At 44.0% G+C, this 14,186-nt stretch overlaps 1 protein-coding gene across 1 annotated transcript in view; it reads left to right on the plus strand.

The window, feature by feature from the left end:
* Window positions 1–14,186, plus strand: part of PECAM1 (platelet and endothelial cell adhesion molecule 1) — a 519,858-nt gene that overhangs the window by 74,586 nt on the left and 431,086 nt on the right. The window contains exon 4 of the mRNA XM_086930914.1: window positions 10,093–10,392. Coding sequence (XP_086787040.1) covers window positions 10,093–10,392 — 300 coding nt within the window. The remainder of the gene's footprint in view (window positions 1–10,092; window positions 10,393–14,186) is intronic.

The following is a 14,186-nucleotide window of genomic DNA, read 5'->3' on the forward strand; positions in this document are numbered from 1 at the left end:
CAGATTACTCCATCACAGATATCCTGTCTGCCTTATTACAAGTGCATTATATCCTATGGCACTTATGTTAGGATGGACAGGATACCTGTCACATCTTTAATGGGTCAGCCAAACTGTAAATTGGGCCTGTTGCACTAATGTCCATTCAACTAAGACTGTGATCTAAATTGAAGTTTCCTTCAGATCACTAGGGTTTGCTAGTGTTAAAGTGTGTAGTGCATGAAAAGATTAAAAAGAATACAATTTAAACCAAGGTGGTTTTAGTGCCATACCGTACACACCTCTAAAAGGAGTTTAGCCCAACAGTTTTTTTGTCTGATATAGCATATTGAAAGTACAAAGTTGAAGACTGTGAATACAGCACTGGGCCTAGTGTCTGACTTGCAGATCATCAGGGTTAAATGTCGATTCTCTAGGTGGAGGAGAGGAATAAGAGGGACAATCCAACATGAACACTGTTGTGCTTAGGCAGTGCAGAAAAATAAGGCACAATCATGATTTACAACACTCAAGCATCCCACAGGGCATACTTTAGTGGACATAGCAAGAGTGGAGTCGGAGCTAATTCCATCATGGCTGCTCAGAACTGTAGCTCCGTGGAAACCCTGCTCTTAACAACTTAGTGCAGTGCTTTTCTGTTCCAAAACCAGCAGGAGAAACTCACTCCTGACATCGGAGTTCTGGGAGCGTCTGCTGATGTGAACGCCGTTCCTCTAAATTGCGCCGTTGCTGTGTAATCAGCAAAAATTCGCCAGACGATTGCGCCTTTAAATGGCGCCTGGACCAGAGCGGACTCGCTCAAATTGTGTAACAGAGCAGGGGCCACATAATTAATGAGTGGCCTCCTGGGAGACTGCATTGGAGGAGCGGCGAGACCCTGAGTCCCCCCCACCTTCAAACTCAATGGGTGCCTGATATCTTGACTGTGACCATGAGTAGCTGCGCGGAGATGCTGCTCTGTGAAATTAGCGCTGGACCCTACACTCGCTGAATGCCCCATACGGGCTGACGCTCCCTAGAGACGAGGGTGAGTAGCCCCACTTTTGTCCAGGAGGAGACTAACTTTGGCTGCATCCGAGCCCTGAACGAGATCCACAGTCGGCCCTGCATCTTTGAGGCTGTGTCGAAGACTATTGCACCGCTCCTCAAATCTAACAGGTGGGAGCATGCACGGGGGCTTGGGGAGGTGGAGTGAGCCCCCCCTGGGATTAATATTGAAACATCGCCGTTAAGCTCACACAGTATGTTGGTGAATGGGGGGCCCCCATGGGATTCCACAAGCCCGTCTGACCCCAAGATGGCGGTGAAACATATGGCCCCTTTGGCCTGAAGCTTATCAGCTGCTGAGTCCAAGTGAAAGTGTGGGATTGGCCAGGAGGGGGTAGGGATCTCTACAATACTCTAGTATAGTGCTCTGATACTGCTGGGTCCAGCCAGCATCCGCTCTGTTCATCATGCCGATCCTCTGCTTAGTTTGCACCCCCTTTCATCCGGATTGTAGAAAATTGTGGGGATCCTCTGAATTCATACATCAAGGACCCATCCCTCCCTGCTTGACCTCAAGATGGTCGCCTCAGTCATTGACTCTTTGAGTTCTCCATCGACAGCTGAGGCCCAGCCATTTTGACTGATGCCCGGTGGAGCTACCTTGTTTAGCTAAAGCGGAGACAGGCTGTGGATTCCCTCATCGGACGTCACATATCCAGTCGGCTTTTGGGCAGATTTCCCTTAATCTCTCCTGCTGTCTTTTCCCTCATTTTTCCCCTTCACACTTCCCCATTCCTCCCCCTCCCTATATTGTTCACCTTTCTTTCCTCTTTCAATGTGCTGCGCATTTTTGATGTAATGTGTCATTGTTATCATTCTCTGTAACATTGTGTAACCGAATGTAAAGCGCTCTGATACCTACGGGTCTAACCAGTGCTATATAAAACTCAATAAATAAAGCAAGGTTTTTTCTCCATGTGCCAGTGAAAGCAGCCAATGGGAGCAGTCTGAGCCTAAATTTAATAAATAGGGATCTCTCCAAAGGAGCACTCACGTAGACAATATAATCCTCAAAACAGGAATCACACTTGGAAGATAGATTAAAATCAGACAAACTCCCCGAAGGAACAGTCAAAATCCTATTGCAAGTCATTTTCAGGAAGGATGGAGGCTTACTCTGGCAAAACCCAGTCAGAACACAGCCTGCCCTCTGATCCAGTGCCACAATTTCTACAGTTCTAATAACTTTCAGGTCTCGTAACCACAAGAGATTAGTAGTTAATTTTGCATTAAGTCTAGCCAAGCATTTATTCAGAAGGGTTTCCTTCAGTTCTCTTTTTCTATATTTTGGGACACTTTTAATTAGATTTCAGTCTTTGTCTCAAAATTTGAGCATTTATATCTGAAACAGGAGATGATAAAGTATTTTGCTCCTAGATATGTCCATGTGGGTGTTCCTAAGATTTCCCTTCTCTTCTAAACATGCGTGGTGAGTGTCCTAAGGACACCAGCCTGGGCTGTACACCCATAAGTGTACAGTAGTATAACAGTAATATTAAAATCAAGAAAATCGAATTTTGACATGGTACCATATATCATATAGATGCAATGTCGTGCAACTTGACCTAATGAAGTGGCCATCTTGAAATTCTATTTTATTGCATTGTTTAATAATTTTCTACTTTGGCCCTCATGTTGCATCCAGACACAATATGATAGCCATCTTGAAAAGTTATAGCTGTATCAAACATTGCAAGAACATAGATTTCCAATATGTCCTCCGTTGCCTTTATTGGCACAATATTTCCCATGCAACTAGTGACCCACACTCCCAGACTACACTTTCATTTGGCAACACCAAGCATTGTATTTCCCCTTTGCTCACCAGTGACTGCAATTGTGAGGACTTAATATTCTTATGCATGCGGTTCTGTTGATACCAAATATACATAGGTAATGACTTTGAGCAGGTAGTACTAGCAGGCTAAACCTTTCCATTCAGTTACATTTATTGGCAGAGTAAGACTGAGGCTTAGAAAATGCTTGTTTTGTTTTTTTAAATTGTGATCCTCAAGCGATGGGACATTGTTTGCTATGAACCGCGTTGTACAAAGTTCACCACAAACATTTTTTCTGGTTATTTTTGTTGCTTGTTGTCCAGTGCTTGCTTTAGCTATTCAGTGAATATAAAATCACGTTTTTCACTCAATACTGGCAAGTTTGTGAATTACCTTTCTCCAGGTTTGTGTGAGATTCTATTGTGCAGACCTACACAGATTTAGCTCCTATGTAGTACAAACGTGTTTTAAAGGAGTTGAAGCTTTATTTGTATTAGCATGTGTTATAGAAGCTGTAATCGTAGAGTCAGTCACTGTCTCCAATTCAGTGCAGATTTGGCTCTGTTGTGAATTGATGCAAAAAAGAAAGCCATCAGCCCGAAAAAGTGAAGGCACATGATGTGAAGTCTTCTAAATTTCCTGAAAACATCTTGGTCGAACCTGGAGGGCAGGCCAGCTACAAAGGTCTGTTGTTCCAGGACACATAAAGGTCTGTTCTGAAATAGAAAGTATTATTGAGCACTTGAGAAGTGTGCCATATGTTTGGAAGAATCTTGCTTAAAGAGGCAGAAGGATAACGTATTGTCACATGGCTCAGTTAGGCCTCGGAAGAGACACCACCATTTTACCATGTCCACATTTCTCAAGCTGCCTTTCTATCACACAATGACTTTTGACACACTTTAGCTTGTGCGACAGTGCAGGGTTAGTTTCTCTAAAACCACTTTGCTTACAAAACCACTATCACAACACCTTGAACATTTTGTACAGGGCCTCAACACACATTGTGCAAATGTTGTTTCTTGTTATTTGCGTCCATGAGGCGTCATTGCTATCAAAAAGACAATAAATAATGTCAACTTAGCTGAAGCATCTACACTGAAGCATGCATGCTATTGTTATAAATACATAAGTACTTCTGTGCTCAAATTAGAGGAGCACTCAGCTGTCACTGGTGAAGTTGTCACTGTGTTGGTGTTTCAGCTTGGCTGGTTCCTGTTTATCCCTCTGCGAGGGATGACCAGCCTGGGACCAAGATGGGGATCGACTTTCCTTGCCTTCAGGTAATGGAGGTTAGATCTTCCAATAGGGATTCTTGGCCGAACACAATGTACCTTGAGCAACTAGGTTAGGGAACATATAGTAGGAGTACAACACACCCAGTACTTATGTGCCAGCATATATACATTGTATTAGCATGGTGGTGGAATTGTTTATTATCTTCACCGTCCTTATATTACTTATCACTTTTACCTGCTTCTGTCTATTGATCATTAGAGTCCATATATTTTATACAAGAATCATGATGGTTCAATAAACCTTGAAAACGCCCCTTTGTGGATTTTCTAGTATATCACTTCGAGACAGCACGAGTGACTTAGCAAAAAGGTTCTAGGTCTGTTACCGCGATGCCTGGGGGGGTCAGGGTTCTCATTTTCTGAGGTTATCCAAACCATTTGGTACCTTACTAGGTTTAGGGTTACTTATGGTGGAACTATGAGCTAGCTGGTCCTAAGGCCAACATATCCTGAGGGGGTGCATAGATTCAGTCTGGCACAACTCCCAACGTTTATGTTGTCCAACAAATTCGCAGTTCCTGCTGTAAATTTGAAACTGCACGACAGCCTGTAAACTCACCTAACTGTTGACATCCAGATTGTGTCATGGAAGTCAAGCAAACTACTAGACATGGACGAATTTAGACTAACATCAAGTGGAAGGAACTCGGAGAGCTGTGGGACAACTGCTTCACCATTGTACTTGATAGCTGTGATTAATGGTTCCAGCATCACGGAGATAATTTGTAAATATTAGGCATGACATTTTATGACATACTCTGCCAAAAACAATAACTCTAGCACTGTAGCTACAGGATGTTTCATTCAGTATTTTAACTTTAGTATCAATGGCAGACAATTGCAATAAAGAGTTTGACTCACTACATATATTAGGTTCATCCTTGTCTCTTGGTCTCTTTTTGCAGCTAAACCTATGTTTCTCTTTTAAATCAATTTTTTTCTTTCCCTCTTGTTTCTCCTGCCTGTTCTAAACTGCCTAGTCTCCTTTTGCGCTCTAATTGTGCATTTACCCTGCCTGCTATGCTTACTTATCTGAGTCTTTCCACTTTTTAATACCTGTTCCCCCCCCCCACCACTTACTATGGGTTTTTTCCACAAGTCCCCTGCCCACATCTTTGTCTGAATACCTGAACTCCCCTGCTCCCGACTCGAGTCCAAACCTCTTCTCTAGTTTTGCTTCTTCCTACTATCTTGCTCTACTTTTCTTATTTTGCGCATTGCTAGTTCTGTGCCTGCTCAGTTTCATATGGTCTTCTTTTCTCTCTTTCTTTCCCCCTCATGGTGTCAGTCCTACTCACAGTTTCTTGCCTTGATCTACTCCACTGATAGCATGTTTGTTAATCTTTTCTCTCCCTACTTGTTCTTACCACCATACTTCAGAGTGACTTCTTTTAATCGTTTTTAGGTCTCGTCTACCAAACAGTGCAAGCTATCTGGTTGCAAAAGTTATACAATGGGCTTACCAAGAACTTACAGAGGGTTTAAAGCCCACCCATTGCTTACTATTGGTAAGCTTTATTTCAGGCTTATTTCCCCAACCCACTCACCCACCTGCTCTCCTCTTGCCCCAAGCAACTCTGTGGTCCTCTTTTTTACGGTTTACTGTTTAAATGGCTGCCAGCCCCTCTGATTTGATAAAAGTGCACTTAAATGTACAGATCTATCTTGTGTCGGTAAATAAAAAAATGAAACCACATGGGCTTGAGCCTACAAAATGATGTGGCTGCCAGTAGTAGTTACATCCTCTATTTTTATTCTTTTGGTCATGGGGTGCAGCATCAGCAAAAAAATACTTTCTGCCAAGCTGCGCAACATCGCCAAACCAAAAAACATTGGCGAAGCCAATTGGTACTAAAGGTGAGATTTATTGGCTTAGTGAGTGCTTGTTTTCTTTTTGCCTTTCATGCTCCTCTTATTAACTTTTGTACACTCCTATTATATTATTTCCTATACACCATGGTGCAGTTATATGCAAGGGACCTCTTGTTTGTGGGTCACCTTTTCAGGGTTTCAGGAACCCTTCCCTTTCATGCTTTTCCTTGGCCAGAAGTTCATATGTTTTCCCTAATACAATATCAATCTGTTTAGGTTTGGCATGGCATCATAGCTGCTTCCAGATATAAAAAAGAGTTGGGTTTGGCTCCGCCTAGAGATATCTATTTCTCTCACCTCATGCTGAGGTAGCCTGTTTGATGCATCCTCCACTACCTATAGAGTGTTGGAATTACAATTAATGAGGGGCTATTTTACAATTCAAAAGTACACAGCAGCCTCATAAATTACAATAGTTTCCTCGTGGTTGCTGATTGTTCCCCTCTTGTTTTTATCTGTTTTGCTCTGGACAAAGATAACTCTGTTCTTAATTAACTAGAATTGGCTATTGCAATTGGAAGTGGATTTGTAGAGCGCGTGGCTACCCAGGGGCGTCCCAGCGCTGAGCTCGGAGAGTTAGCCAGGGAACGGATGTGACCTAGGGGAAGAGCAGGGATTTTAGGAGCTTACGGAATTTTGATAAATTGGTTTCCCTCCGCATGTTAAGGGGGAGGGAGTTCCAAAGCTTGGGGGCGTTGTACAATAAAAGGCGTCTTCCTGACCGTGCCTTCTTGATTCTCGGGACGTTTGCCAGAAAAAGGTGATCGGATCTTAGCTTCCTGTTGGCTTTGTATGGTTTAATCAGGGGTTTCAGGAATGGGGGGTCCCTTATCCTGGAGAATTCTATGAGTTATACAGAGGGATTTGAAATTAATTCTCTCTTGGATTAGGAGCCAGTGGAGTGAGTTTATGGCAGGCTTGGCGGAGCTTCGAATTGTTGTGCCTGTTAGCAGCCTAGCTGCCGAATTCTGGACAAGTTGGAGTTTGTTTATGACTGATTTCGGGGCGCCACGGTAAAGGCCGTTCCCGTAATGCAGTCTGGAAAGAATGAGGCCCTGATTAAGAAGTTTCTTGGAATTCGGGGAGTAGGAGGGGGAGAATTTTTTGTGTGGTGCGTAAGAGGCCAAAGCAGATTCCTGCGGTTTTCCTGGCTTGGATTTGAAAAGTGAGGTCCTGGTCAAGCCAGACACCCAGGCTTTTTATTTCTTTCTTCGGGGAGGGAACTTGTCCCATGCAGGTGGGCCACATCAGTTTGGGGGAGGGTTTGGATTGATTGCCGTGCCCTAGAATCTCTGATTTGTCTCAGTTTAGTTTGAGGAGTGATTAGCTCATTCAGCTGGAGATATCTTTGAGACAAGAGCATAGGTTTTCTAAGGCGTGGTCCTTCTCTTTGAGGGAGACAACAAGTTGGGTGTCGTCTGCGTACGTGATCAACTTAATGCCGAAAGGGGCAACGATTTCTTCTAGTGGGGACATATACACATTGAAAAGTGTGGGGCTTAAGGAAGAGCCCTGAGGCACCCCGCATTGGAGTGGAATAGCTCTGGGTCGAGTGTTGCAGTCAGAAACCTGGAAGGTTCTGTTTTCTAAAAATGACTGTAGCCAGGATGGGGCTGTCCCTGTGACTCCTTTGCTGTTTAGAGGGTGGACAAGGATACGTTGGTCCACCGTATCAAAAGCAGCGCTTAAGTCTAGAAGGATCACTGCTGCAGATCCACCCAAGTGTAGGATCGTTCTTGCTTCTTCTACAACTGCCAGCAGGGCGGTTTCAGTGCCCTGGCCAGGCCGGAAGCCTGTCTGCGAGCAGTGCCACCTTGCTGATTCCAGGGAGTAAGGAGATGGGCCGGTAGTTGCCCAGCTCTACAGGGTCCAGATGGGGTTTCTTTAGTAATGCTCTTACTGTGGCTTTTTCCAGTTGGCAGGAACAGTACCCTGTTCTCGGGAGGCGTTTATTAGGTTGGTGATGGGGAGGTGATGGTAGGTGTCTCAAGTTTCAGGATGTTAAAAGGTGCAGGGTCAAGGGTGGAACCGCTTTTGACTGAATTTAGAATGTGGGGAAGCATCTCCAAGGTGAGGGGGGAGCAGAAGTCTAGGTGGGGGGTGTTAGTTACGGGGGTCAGGGGTGATGTCCTGGGGGGTGGTCGGGGGCTGGGAGGTTTTTTAAGATATTTGGAATTTTGGTGGTAAAAAATTCAGCCAGTTTGTTACATCTACGACCAGAGGGATCAGTGACGGGGGTCGGGTCTGGGACTTTCAGCAGTTTTTTAACGCTTCGGAATGTTTCCCCGGAGGAGTTGGCGGAGGCTTGAATTTTTTCTTCGAAGAAGGCTGCCTGGGTGGTTTTCAGGCTGGCTTTATAGGACTTGATGGCTACTCTATATTCTATTTTTTTGTTATTGGCCCAGTCCTTCCTCCATGCGCGCTCACGTTTTTTACATTGTTTTTTCAAGTCGCGGAGTTCTGGGATAAACTAAGGAAATTTGAAGGTTCCCTTATTTTTAGGTAGGATTTATTTTGGCAGTACTTGGTCTAAATAGTTTTCTATCCAGGTTGAAATTTGATTATCCGTTGAGAGTGGGTCTGGTTCAAGTGTAGGGATGGTTAGTTTGAGTTCGCGTCTCCAGTCATCAATTACTAGTTTTGACCAAGGGCGTTCTGGTAGGCTAGGTGATGGCCCATGGGGGGGGGGGTAAGTGATGCTTTGTAAGGTGAATGGTACTAAGAAGTGGTCTGACCATGGGATGGGTAGGGGCTCACAAGTTTTGAATCCGGAGATGTTTGAGTGGATAGGGTCTAGTAGCTTGATGGTTTTTCAAGTGAATCTGATAGGTAGCTAGGTCGAGTGTTAGGTCACCTACCACTTTGTCCAAGGGGTCGTCAAAGTGGAGGTTTAAGTCTCCTAGTAATGTGAAGTTGGAAGAGAGGCAGGCGAGAGACATGGCGGCTTCCAACAGTGAGCTACAGAATTGCCCCTGTGCTCCCGGTGGGCGATACAGGAGGATTCCCGAGAGTGATTTAGAGGGGGAGAGTTGAATAATGAAATGGGCATTTTCACAGTTGAGGACTGGGCTATCATGTAAGCGGCAGGGGAGGTGACTTTTATGGATAATTGCAACTCCGCCACCCTTTCCACCTACTCTATCGAGGCTCTGGATAAGGTATCCTGAAGGGAGGGCTTGCACCACATCCGGCTCAGAGCTTGGTGATAGCCATGTCTCTGTCAGGAACAGAACATCCGGTTCTTTATCCTGAAGAAGCATGTTTATTTCTGCGGAGTGTTTGGGCAGGGATCTGCAATTCAGCAGGGCCATGCTGATTTCGAGCTCGATAGGGGGTGGGATTGTCTTTGGTGAGAGAGTGTAGGAGCAGGGGTGCAGTTACTTTGTCGCCCCTCCAGGGAGAGTGAGTGGAGGCATGGTGTGTCTATAGCCTGCCTAAGTTGAAATAGAGTATCCCGGGTGTAAACTCTGGGGGCTCAGGCGGCAGGGGCAGAAATTCCTGGCCCTGAGCCCGGTCTGGCGCGGACGGAAGCAGACGGGCTTGCCTTTGGCGTGCCTTTGACGTGCCATCGGTGCGCCCGCTGCCCGCATATGCTGTGCGAGCGGAAAGGCATTGTTCTTTTATAGAGGTACAGGGTAGCGCAACGAGCCTGCTAACCTGCGCGCTGCGAGCGGGGGGAAGTAGTATTCACTTCCGGCCAGCCTTCCCTCCACAACAATATAACTGCATCAGTGGTGGACCGGGGAAGTCTGTGTTTGAGCAGGTGAGAGCTGCGTGGTTTAAAAACAATATTTAAAACAATAATTTCCTGGTTTAAGAAGCGTAATAGTGCTCAAAGTCAGGTGCGCAGCAATGGGTTAAAACAATCTATGGGAGCCCTTTGCCACTCGCTCCAGCGATGTGGCAATTCGGTCTCCGTTACCTGCAATGTCGAGTCTATCGGCGCATGGAAGTGCTCAGCTCTTGTACTCCTGGTGGGCAGAGTAACTAGCCTGCTAACCTGCGCGCTGCGAGCGAGGGGAACTGAATGCAAAAACAATAATGCCATATATGTTCTTATGACTGATGACATTTTTCTATTTCACATGTTTTTAAAGGTCTAGCAAAGCCAAATATTACTGTTTCCACAACAGAGGCAAAGGAAGGAGATTCGGTGGAAGTGATGTGTAAAGTTCCAGATGAAAATCCGCCCATTGACTTTACTTTCATTAAGAAGAATCAGCATCAAAAGACAGATCAGGTTCCCAGAAAAGCACTGAATAAAAATTATGCAACCACTCTTTTTCAAGTTGCGGAAGGAGATACCATTCTGCATTTTCATTGCAAAGCTGCTATCCAAATATTCATGAATTATGAGACATCAGAGTTGAGCGATCCAAAAATTGTCACAGTGACAGGTAATGTATTTAATTTTGTTTATATTCCATCTGCCCATGTTTATGCTTCTTAATCTAATGTTAAATGTTTTCAGTGAACTGCTAGCAATCAGCAGATCTCTTACGTTTCCTATTTGCGTGCACACGTAGGTGACGCCACATTTTTCTGTGCACTCTGGTACTTGTAGTCGTGTTGATCCTTTTTTAAAATAAGAACAACAAGTTCTATGATCAAAAGTAAATACGTGGACTGGATTAGCTACTCACAAATGAACAAGTTACTAGTGAGTTTTGACAAACAGCATGGCTCTATAATTTGGCAAAGAGTTCACCTGTAACAGTCTCGAAGGTGATGGAGGCTGGGCCCACTTACTCAGTAACACTTACTCAACAGTCTTTTTGTGAGACTTGAGGGGCGAGGATAAAAACATTTTAATCCAATATCCAAATAGCACAATATTAAAGGCGCACAATGCAAATAGGATGAAGCCAAATCTCCGAAAGGGATTCACTCTATATAACTAAAAAAATTCAATAATTTTGATGTTAATAATAAGGAAACAGAGCTTTGCATCATATTGCATCAATTTGTCATTAAAGACAAGCATGGACCCACCCATCTGTCCCTACTCTACTCTACCCCACAATGGAAACCTAAAACTAATTCAAGATAAAGGTAGGAAGACATAGGGAAAGGAAAAAAAGGTGTCAGCTGTCAGAGTCTTTTGTGAAAGAAGCTCCAACATGGGTCAAATAGCATAAAGCCACAGATGTCAAGGAGGTCTGTACTTCAAGGCACACTAAGTCTGAAAGCTAGCTATCCCTCACTACATTGCATCATAATATCAGGTACATCTAAAGAATGTCTCACAAATCCATTTAGTACTTTTCCATTCTAACAGCACACATTGGCTTCTTCACACCGTCTTGATATTTCCATAAATCATTATCCTAGCGGTCCTTGGCCTCGTCTCCTTCTCCTATGTGAACTCGCCTCCCATCGTGTTATCACTCTCCTTGTACCAGTTGCCGCTTCACATGTCTCACTATTTACTAAAAACAAAAACCTTTTTCTTTCTGCTAATGAAGCCTTGTTCACCTGCAGTGGGAACCCAAATTACATGCAACATTTCCTTTTCTTTTTTTTTTGCTGCTGTTCCAAGACAGGTTAAATGTCAAGCTATGTCTTCTTAAAAATTAATGTATATTCTTTTAAGTTGATATGCTGTTTACTTCTCTTTCTTTGACTGCAGAATGAGAGGAATTTGGAATGTGATCTATGTGACAATCTTGCTGGGGTACAGACAGGACCAATGGAATTATAAGATTGGGGCTAAATTATGTAGCAATGTTGACTAAATTGAGTGACAAGAAAACATACCATTTTCAGCTTATTACTGCAAATCTTGTGATAGTTTCACTTCACTATTTTGTCATTTTTAGGTCGAACTAGACTGCACATGCACTGTCTCTTTAAGACCTGCTGTAATCTGCCAGTGGGCTTCAAATCCATCCCCCTTCTTTGCTTTGCTTTTCATTTGTCAATGTCAATGTCCTTTTTATTTGTGCTTGATAACACATAGAAATAATACAAAAGCATAACGACCGTGGCAAAAACATTACGCAAAGCAAGCAAAGCACATGTACATATGGAAAAACATAAAAAGAAAGGGGAATAGATACAAACATAAACCTAGGCAGTAAGACAAGGAAAAACGAGAAAGAAATTTATAAATCAAAAGCAAGGAAGAAAGACCAAGCAATTTGGAAAACCAGCAGAATACCGGAAGTAGATAATTAAACAACCTAAAAACATTTACTTCCTTATTCGCTAAGTCATTCCACCAACGGGGCCCAGATCTTCTGACCCATCTCACGCCTCCTTCTACCCCACCTCCGCCAAACAGCTTATTCTAGGTTACGAAGAGCCAAAATCCTTGCTCTCCAATTATTAAAAGTAGGCGCATCTGGAGTGATCCATTCTGAGGTAATACAGAGGCGGACTCAGGACATAGCAATAAACAGGAGGGCAGAGGCATGCCTCGATCTCCCTGGCAGTCCATTACTTTCACATCCAAATATCAACACCTCTGGTGAGAGAATAACCAGAATAATAAGCCTAGAGTTAATAAATCGCTCTACATCCAAAAGAAAGAGCCCCACTTTTGGGCAGCCAAAAAACATATGTACATCATTAGCAGCTAAAATGCCACATCTCGGACAACAATGGGCCCCACTGCCCCCCATTTGGAAATTTTAGCCGGAGTGTAATATAAATCGAATAGGGCCATATAGCATTGAGAGCGTAAGCTTCCAGAAATTAGCACGCTGCTGGACTGTTCAAGGGCCTGGATAATATCTACCCCTGTGACACCCAGCTTAGCCTCCCACTTAGCATTCTGTAGGGAGAGATCATCCGTAAGGCCAGTTGGTAAGTGCTGATAGACTACACCAATTCTTGATCTCCTCAAAATCAGTTCAAACAATGTGATCCTATCGAACACGGTGGTAACTTGGCCCTTCATTCTATCAACAAAGCTTCGGATCTGCAAATATTTTTAAAAATCATGCGTATTATGATGGAATTTATCCTTTAAAAATGAAAAGGAGGCCATTCTCCCATCCGAACCTAAACCCCCAGAGCTACCAACCCTAACGACATCCACCTAAAGGTGGTCTGATCTTGAAAAATGGGCAGGAGTCTAGCAGCAGTGAAAGGTGTATAAAAATTGATATTAGGAATCGACCATTTGCACCGAATCTTACGCCAGACTGAAAACATTGCCCCAATGACCTTGAACTTAGTCTTCTTATATTAACTAGGTTTGAGAATCCGCAATAAGATCCCCTTAGTATCCTCTCCTAGCCCTATTTCATAGATTGAGGGCCTACAGGACAATGGCACCACCGCCCTATCCCCAAGCAATGGCAGGCCAAAATGTTGGATCAGTGAAGACCAGAAATAGAGCAAAATGTTCGGAACTGACCAGCCACCCCGTTCTCTCGGGAGGCACATCCACTTAGCTGCCCTGCGAGGGCAATGATATCCCTTGAGAAATCTATTACAGGTCCTCTCTGCTCTAGCCAGGCTAGATTCAGAGAACTCCAAAGGAATAGTTCTAAATAAGTATAAGAACTTTAGTAAAACCAGCATTTTAAGGACATTGCACCTACCATACAAGGAAGGATGAAGATTGTCCAGTCTTACCAAGGTAGATTTGACTGATTCAATCACCAGCAAAATGTTCAAATCGGGAATATTGCCTACTAGAGCAGTGATTTCAACCCCTAGATATGTTGCAGATTGAACGACTGGAGCTTGGGAAGGACCCAATCCATGGCGGAAGTTTGAATAAACATTAAGCTTGTAACCAGAAAGCTGACCATACTGTTCTGCTAGGATCTTTAAGGCGGAAAAGGCAGATGCAACATCGCTGGTCAAGACAACAATGTCATCAGGATAAGCCAACGTCTTGTACTCTATTGCATTGACCCTAACCGGCGAGATATCTAAGGAGCACTCAATTTTATTTAGAAAGGGGTCGATGTACAGGGCAAAAAGCAGGGGCGAGCAGGGGCAACCCTGCCTAGTGCCCCTGCTAATGCTAAATGGAGTTGACACTAGCCCAGAAACACATAATAAAGTGGCCACGGGCGCAGTATAAAGCGGTTCAATTGCCTGGATGAGCTTAAAACTAAAACCCTTCCTTCGGAGAACTGCCCATAAAAACGCCCAAGCGACCCTGTCGAATGCCTTCTGGGCATCCAACAGGATCGCTCCAATGGGAGAACCAGTAACCTGAGCCCAGTCCAGC

Source organism: Lissotriton vulgaris, chromosome 7 (genome assembly GCF_964263255.1).
Source record: "Lissotriton vulgaris chromosome 7, aLisVul1.2, whole genome shotgun sequence".
NCBI lineage: Eukaryota > Metazoa > Chordata > Amphibia > Caudata > Salamandridae > Lissotriton > Lissotriton vulgaris.